Below are 8,757 nucleotides of genomic sequence, written 5' to 3'. Positions count from 1 at the left end.
AAAGCTTTGCTCAAATCACAGTACACAGCGTCTACCTGACTCCGCTGAAGGACTTCAGCTGATGTATACGTCATAAAAGTCACAAGGTTAGTTGTAGTAGAACGACCTTTTATGAAACCATGCTGATTATGAATGATTACATTTTTGAGGTGGAAGGAAAGTATTTGTGCAAAGCTAATTCAAAAAGCTTAGAGGTTGCACAAAGAGAAATGGGGCGGTAATAATAATAATAATAATAATAATAATAATAATAATAATAATAATAATAATAATAATAATAATAATAATAATAATAATAATAATAATAATAATAATAATAATAATAATAATAATAATAATAATAATTGGTTTTGGGGGAAAGGAAATGGCGCACTATCTGTCTCATATATCGCTGGACACCTGAACCGCGCAGTAAGGGAAGGGATAAAGTAGGGAGTGAAAGCAGAAAGGAAGGAAGAGGTGCCGTAGTGGAGGGCTCCGGAATAATTTCGACCACCTGGAGATCTTTAAAGTGCACTGACATCGCACAGCACACGGGCGCCTTAGCTTTTTTCCTCCATAAAAACGCAGCCGCCGCGGTCGGGTTCGAACCGGGGAACTCCGGATCAGTACTGAAATGTCTGACTGAACCTACGTGAGCACTCTAAGAACTAATCCGAGCATTATTTTACAAACATACAGGGGCCGTATTTCATAAGCTGTTCATTGTCCGTTCGTTTCGCGTCCATTCGGTCTTTTGTCAGTGGTTATTCAGATTTACCCGCGGCTTTCAAGCATCTGTGGCAGTCGACGTGGCCGTTGGATGCTTGGCGACCGGCCTTCGCCATTGGCTGCATATCGCGGCCAATGACAGCCAGTGGTCAGCTCCGGTCGCCTGCTGATTACAGAACGCTGCGATGCACCTCACCATTGGCTGCATATTGGATCCAATTTCAGCCAATGGTAAGGTCCGGTCGACAACCATCCAATGAACGCAGATGTGAAAACGTCGGTTTCGAAAAGGTCGAATGGTGACAAAAGTTATTGGCTGTACTTTCGTGCCAGATTTCTTAGGTATAGTTACACGACGAGGGTGAAAGCGGTGCTCTAGCGGAAAAACAGTCTGTCGACTGAGGCGTTTCACCAGCGGTTGCGATATGCGAGGAAGGGTGTAGAGATTGAACAAGCATTTGGTTATCAGATTAAAGCTAACGTAAAAGAGTGGCTAAATTGCGCAGGTGCATACGAAGATCACGACAAAGTGGTCGAGTGCATTGGGCCGGAGGAATGCTATTGAGGGATTTCGGATGACACTAGACTCCGAGTGCAGAACAGAATAACAGGAATAAATCTGGTCAAAGCACCCGAACTGACTGAGGATTACTACACTCGCAGGAATTTACGCTCGAAATCAGAAACAAAAAAGCTATAGATTGGGCTTTGGTTCGCGGAAAACCGAAGGAAGCAGATTCCTTGCAACCAAAAACTTGGAAGGGGAACCTTCGCAGTTGCGGAAGAGAGTAACGGAGGGTGAGATGACCTAGTGACTACGCAGGCACATTTGTTTCAAGTGCAAGGAACGAGGCCACCTGGCTAGAAACTGCGAAAAGAGAGTCGTTTTCGCGAGTATTCAGGACTCTGGCGAGAACCTGCGCCTTTTGCAGCCGTACATGCAGCACCTGTTAATTAAAGGCAAGAAATGCTGAGTTCAAAGAGATTCTGTGCCTACCATAGATGTGGCTCATCAGCGCTGCGTTTCTCCTGGTCACTTTACCGTACAGTGTGCGTAGATCTAGGCCAGCGGCAGAAAAGCAGACTGTCTGCCTGCAACTGGCTAAGGTAGTCATCGAAGACCCTTTCGGCAATTTTGAACTGAGGCAGCGGCTTCACCTAGCCAACCAGAGCATTTCGTATATCTGCCTTCCAACAAGTCCGAGCAGATATTGAGGGATAGGAGAGAGCCCTTCTCACCCTACATAGTGGGCACAGCGTTAACTCGTCTCAGGGCACGAGGTCTGCCAGAGAAGCTGGACTGCGCACCACCACAAGCATCGCCAGTGGATGCAAAAGCGAAACCCGAGGCTGCTCAGAGAGGCGACAGCGAGGGAGAGGGAGCTGAAAGCAAAGCGGAATCTCTTGCACCACCTCGCCGCGGTGGCTCAGTGGTTAGGGCGCTCGGCTACTGATCCGGAGTTCCCGGGTTCTAATCCGACCGCGGTGGCTGCGTTTTTATGGAGGAAAAACGCTAAGGCGCCCGTGTGCTGTGCGATGTCAGTGCACGTTAAAGATCCCCAGGTGGTCGAAATTATTCCGGAGCCCTCCACTACGGCATTTCTCTCTTCCTTCCCTCATACATTCCCTCCTTTATTCCTTCCCTTACGGCGTGGTTCAGGTGTCCAACGATATATGAGACAGATAATGGGCCATTTCCGTTCCCCAAAAACCAATTAATATTATTATTATTAATCTCTTTCGCTGGCTGACGATAGCCCGGACGTAGGCACGTGGTGTTGAATCTGGCGTCTGATGGCTGGAAGTCGCTCGCTCAAATGGCTAAGGCAACACGTGCTACCGAGAAGAAAAGCGAAATGTCAGTGAGCCGTTTGCTAGAAACACGCAAGAAGGGCGAACCCAGAAAAAAACATTTCGTCCTACGAGAATAAAAACAAATGAAACGTCATTTCATGTTTTGTTTGGCCAGCGCCGTTTATTTTTCGTTACTAAGGTACCCCGTTCTACACGGACGGAAGAAATGGGCTCTCACGTACCTTGATTACGTAAGAATCCAGGATCCTTTCCAGGACATGGGAGAACAATATTGATTACCTGCACATCATGTTGGAAGGGCTGGGGGGTGAAGAGCATGTCATGAAGGAACGACAGAATATTTAGATGAAATATAGTTCTTGAGCAGCAGAACTTTAAAGTGTGTCAGAAAAACGGAAAGCTACACACTACTGCTGATGATATCATCCGAGCATTCTAATATAAACTGAACCGTTTAGCTACCTTATTAGGCCATTGTCTAAAGGAATCGATTGTATTCGATTAACGTTTCTGATTTCAGACTGGTGCATACTCCACAGAGTCGAAGAAGCATTCTAATGCCTGCCGCTAGTTCTGTAGCGCTAAAAAGAATACATACACAATTGTCCGAAGGTGTTAGGAACTTTCAAGGCCTCGTAAGGAAGCTAGCTTGAAACATGGAACAGCTAGAGTGCACTCTCCCCTGCCTTGCCTGACATGTCTCTTGATTTATTTTATACTTTCAATCAGCTGCGTTGCATATATCGGATGTGGTCTCATTGTAAGGACGCTTTTGTGGGAAGTTTTCTATGGGCTTGTAGCACTTCAGAAGCCCTCTGGTTCGTTTTGTAGTTCATTAATGAATAGAATTATTAGATTAATAGAACAAATATCTCCTGAAGATCTGGCGAGTCGGGTGGTTTTCATGGGTTGTTTTCAGCGCTTGGTGTGTTTGGTAACGGCGATCTTGCGGGTGCGCCATATTTACACAGATCGAGGCGTCGCTGAGTCCGGAAGGGAAGACACCAATAGAGAGCACGAGAACTTCGACTAAAAGCTGGAGCGAGCATTCTCCCAAGGCTTCGAGTCAGCCGAGCAGCGCCGAACAGCTCAACCTCCTGATGCATTGACTGGCGACGGGGGTGCTGTTGTGCCGAGCAGCAATTTCACTGTCGCGTCTGGTTTAAAGTGTTTTCCACGAAGCTATAGTAAACAGCCTCTAGCACAGCGTATTCACTCCAGTTACGTTTCGTTCGTTTATGGCGGTCTGCGTGATCTCGACCAGAAAGAGAAGCTGAGCACTGGGCGATGGCCGACAAAGCACTTCGCCCTGTTCTGTTTTGTTCGCGCCATAGTCAAGCCGAGACTCCGGCGCCTTTTTCCCAGCGGCGGAAAGAACGCGACCGGTGCTGCAGCCTGTTCCCAGCAGCTCGGATATGCCACTTCCGCAGAGCCGCCGCTTGTGCGGCTCGTAAATTAAGCTGCCCTTCGAACCTGGGCGGTCCTCTTGACCCTCCTCCGTGGCGACGTAATGTGACGTGTAGCACATGGATAATGGGCTGAGGCCTGGGGAACTATTGGTCCCCTTATACAGAGCCCAACCAACATGCGCGAACTCTCTTGTCCAGAACCCGGAAGTTGTAATCTTTTAAATTATACATGAAGCTCTTTCGTCTTCTGAAAACGTCGCATATCTGTTTTCTTCGGGCGCGACACCAAGGCTTGTGCACATATGCAGGTCCTAGAGGGCGACCTGGACGGACGGACGGAGAAAACGTGCGGACAACGAAAAGTGAAAATGCAGCCCTTAAATGTATTCCTGCAATAAAACTTCGTGAAAGACAAAATTAGGGCAGCTTCTCGCCGCCCACACTTTATTCTATTTAGACATGGGGGAAGAGGACTTCTTGGGTAGAGCTTCCTTGGTAATTTGTCTATCCGCGCTTCATGTCGTGTACAAGGCAGCTCGCGTCCGAGACCTGGTAGATGGGCTCCACTCCGCAGAAAAGGCCGTACAGGAATTTGCAGTGCTGGGGAAGGCCGTGGCGGAGAGAGACCTCGGTCACCGAGAGCATGCATTTTGGTCCTGCAAAGAGCAGTAAGGCATCATGTTACGCCAAGCAGCTGCTTAAGACTTCCGCAGCAAAATTTCAGGACACGTGTTTTAATTCTCAGCTATCGCCATGAGTTTGCACACAGCACACGGGAATAAGTGACCATGAATATGCATTTGGACAGCTCGCGCTAATTAGTTCTGAAACAGGACATGAACGCTCCAGAAGAGTTTACCTTATGATAAGGGTGACTACATTTCCATGTGAACTAAACATGAATACTTGTTACCGGAATTTTCTGCGTTCATCCAATTTGTAGATTGCAGTGGGTTATGGAATATGTTTAAGATTGCACTTTAATAATAAATTCATCATCGCATCCCTAGAAAATTCATTTCTTGCGAAAGACGGGCTCAGAAGCCATGAGTTGCCCAAGAGAGTCGATTACTTATCAACAAAAGACAACGACTCCTCATAGACACAAAAGAACCAAGGCTGGAACAGTGTATGGCTCCTAAGAGCGCCTTGGTAAAAAAATAAAAATTAAGAATACGATAGCCAAGCGCAACTATTTTAATGCTTTGGAGCTGAGCTGCGGAAAAATTATATGGAAATGTGAAAATTCTTGAAATCTCAAGGAAGAGAACGTGCAGGCCTCCCGAACTTAGTGCATTGTAACGGTGATATGGTGGGTGAGTACTACTAGGAGGCCTGTTCACATAACACTTACTTCCATTCGGGTTTCACTCGACCTACTCAGGTAGACCCCTCCACAGTGGCAAAGACACTAAGTATTGTTATGTCTGACCTGACTATTACACGCAACGGTATTGTAAAGCCGCATCAGGATATTAAACCTCGTTCTGCTGGCAGGCCTGATGTCCTGCTTTCGTATGTCCTGCGGGCTTGGTCTGATGGCTGCTCATTATTTAGTTATTTTGTTTAATAAATCACTTAAAACTGACTTTTTGAGTGACTAGTGAAAAATGGCTGCCGTTGTCTCGCGTCCGAATGGTAGTTCAAGAAATAGTGTCGCAAACTAGAGGCCTATTTCCCTTGCTTGTAGCTGTTGTAGAATAATGAAACACATCTGTTACGGTGCGTTTATAAAACAAATCGAATGAAACAAATTATTCAGCGATTCCCAAACGGGTTTTAGTGCCACCCGCGCATGCACAACACAGCTGGCTGAATTCCCTTATGACCCTTTTCTTGCCTTCGACAGCCGTGAACAGGTGGACTGTGTGTTCTTAGACTTCAAAAAGGCCTTCAAACAGCTCCACGCGCCCTGTTACCTGACATGCTGTGTTTTCTTTCAATTGGAAACGAAATGTTTCAATGCATAAAAAGTAATCTTTAAGGGGGCAAGCAACGAGTCTTTCTTAATGGCTGCTTTTCAGACATTACAACAGTCACTTCTGGCGTCCTGCAGGGGCCTGTGTTGGCGTCCTTTATGTCCTTAATACATGTCGGTGACATAGTGGGAAATATTAGTTACCAGTTGTGACTGTAGACAGAAGACAGTGTTTTATACTGTTCGATAAGAACCCCATGTGACATATATGATCTGCACAAATTGTCCGTACTCAAGGCGTAAAATGGAACATAGATTTGAATGCTGCAAAATCCTACTACATTCCCCTTAAGTGAAGGCGTACCCCAGCTGCGTCTAAGTACCTTTTAAGCAACCAGCCTCTATCTAAAATGACAAGTTATGTATATACATACATACATACATACATACATACATACATACATATATATATATATATATATATATATATATATATATATATATATATATATATATATATATATATATATATATATATATATATATATATATATATATATATATATATATATTGGTGTTTATTAATGCGAAAGCACTATTCCGATGGGTGAGCCCTGAGCAAGATCTCGCTATGCTTGTGTGCCAAGTGAAATAAATAAATAAGGCGGCGCGAACAAATCAGCTTCGCTGGCCACTGCACGAGAGCGCTATGCTACCACCGCAGTCGATCACGAATCATGTTAAACTGCAACATACCCTTGCTCTGCGCATTGCACATCGTCATCTTTGTCAACAAATTGTACTATTATACTAATAATCGCGCTTAGAGCTATGTGGCGGTAGTGACGAGAGAGATATGCATGCGTTGGCGCGCACAATGCTGTGGCAGAAGCACGGCAATACGCGTTGGTGTTGACAACACTGCTGCAGAAACGCGGCACTGAAGCACAGCCATCGGCGTACATTGGGTAAATTGGCATTGACGATGAAAAAGCTGAAGACGCGCATAACAGGTTCCCTGGGTCTGTGGACACCTCAATCGCGCTTTGAGGCATGTGGCGGTGGGGTCCCTGCAAATATATGTTCTTTCGTCCGATATTTCATGGTAAACAATGCTAAACTGCCAGCCATTTTTTTTCTGGGCTAACCTCACCTCGATGGAGCAGGTCGAATATTTGTCAACAAAGGCTTCAACAGTGCTAATGTTTATAAAACGCAGTTTCAGGGATGCTCTTCAGAAAGTTAAAGAACTTTTATATTTCACAAAGACCAGACCAATTACGGAGTACGCCGGTGCAGTTTAGGATCCTCGAGTCAGGATTCAATTTACAATGCTGCAGCGTGTTTAGAATCCTGCAGTGCGGTTTGCGAGCAACAACTATTGTTTCAGTGTTCGAAGCAAGTTTGTAAGTCAGGAACTGAGGTGGGACTCTCTAGATAAGGACGGACTACGAATTAGGTTAGGATTTCTTTATGTCTTTATGCTATTTATTTCAATTAATCTGCTATTCACCCTTATATTTAATCACTACCACATTTTATATTCGAAATGTGCGACCATGAATGAAATATGCACGGGATAATATGCCGCACTGACGTTTTCAAGCGGTCTTTCTTTCCAGACACCATCAAAGAACGAAAAATTCTGCATGATTGTGCTGTTGAATCCTTCAGATCGGGCTCGCAGCCAGAATTTTTTTTTTCGGAAGGGGACCGAGACAGCTGTATACGGCGAAGCCCGGGGTTGGGGGGAGGAGGTACAGGTGGTTGAGTGCGATTTCGGGGCCATCCGGGCCCCCTCGGGTACCCTCTAGGGTAGGTCCCTGCTTCACATTCTTCTTCCCAGCCCAGCTGTTCCTATACAGTTTTCGCTCCGAGCCCTACTGACCTAATTGCCCCTGCCCTTGATCCAACGTGGCCATCCGTTCCCCACAGTACCTCGACCGCCCCTCTACCAATCGACAGGAGTGGCTGGCCTCTGCGGCTCGCGTGGACCAATTGGCTCTTGTCATTCTGGTGGCATAGTACACACTGGGATATAAGCAAAATTCAGCAAGGGCGCTTTCCTACATAACATTGGTGCCACAACATAGATGGCCGACTATACGTTTCCAGCTGAAGCAAAGCAGCCAGTACTTGCTTGTTTCATTCTTAATATTAATAATTGGTTGTTTGGGGAAAGGAAATGGCGCAGTATCTGTCTCATATATCGTTGGACACCTGAACCGCGCCGTAAGGGAAGGGGTAAAGGAGGGAGTGAAGAAGAAAGGAAGAATAGGTGCCGTAGTGGAGGGCTCCGGAATAATTTCGACCACCTGCGGATCTTTAACGTGCACTGCCAACGCACAGCACACGGGCGCCATAGCGTTTTTCCTCCATAAAAACGCAGCCGCCGCGGTCGGGTTCGAACCCGGGAACTCCGGATCAGTAGTCGAGCGCCCTAACCACTGAGCCACCGCGGCGAGGTGTTTCATTCTTCGAAAATACGTTTCATGCATTCCATCCATACAATTGGCGCCTATCCTGCAGCCCTAGTAGTTGTTTTATAGAGAACTCCGTTATCTACATATGTTATGGCAACTTAGTTATGTGGGAAGCGCCCTTGCGGAATTATGCATCTCCTTTTTTTCTCTCTTGAATGCCGATCCGAGACAATGTTCCGGGCACTTCCTGCGGAATTGAGGCGTGCATGGATGTCCGGTTGCTGTTGCCCAATTTTCAGTCTTTTTTTCCTTTTAGTTTTTTTCGTTTTACAGTCAGTCTGTTGATGTATGTTAATGCACAGTTACTTCCCCTGTTTGTCTTTCCTGTGCCTGCCATTCATCGTTTATTTTTTTACATTGTGCGAATCGTTAGCTCATGTTGTGTATGGGACTTAATAATATACTGTCCTTACAATTCTAC

General features: G+C 45.9%; 1 protein-coding gene across 1 annotated transcript in view; it reads right to left on the bottom strand.

Annotated features, from left to right (window-relative positions):
* Positions 1 to 4,439: 4,439 nt before the first annotated feature.
* LOC144097830 (uncharacterized) overlaps positions 4,440 to 8,757 on the bottom strand; it is a 25,621-nt gene continuing 21,303 nt past the window's right edge. The window contains exon 5 of the mRNA XM_077630454.1: positions 4,440 to 4,591. Within this exon, the coding sequence (XP_077486580.1) occupies positions 4,440 to 4,591 (152 nt within the window). The remainder of the gene's footprint in view (positions 4,592 to 8,757) is intronic.

Source organism: Amblyomma americanum, chromosome 7 (assembly GCF_052857255.1).
Source record: "Amblyomma americanum isolate KBUSLIRL-KWMA chromosome 7, ASM5285725v1, whole genome shotgun sequence".
Lineage (NCBI taxonomy): Eukaryota > Metazoa > Arthropoda > Arachnida > Ixodida > Ixodidae > Amblyomma > Amblyomma americanum.
This window is presented reverse-complemented; position numbering and strand designations above follow the sequence as displayed.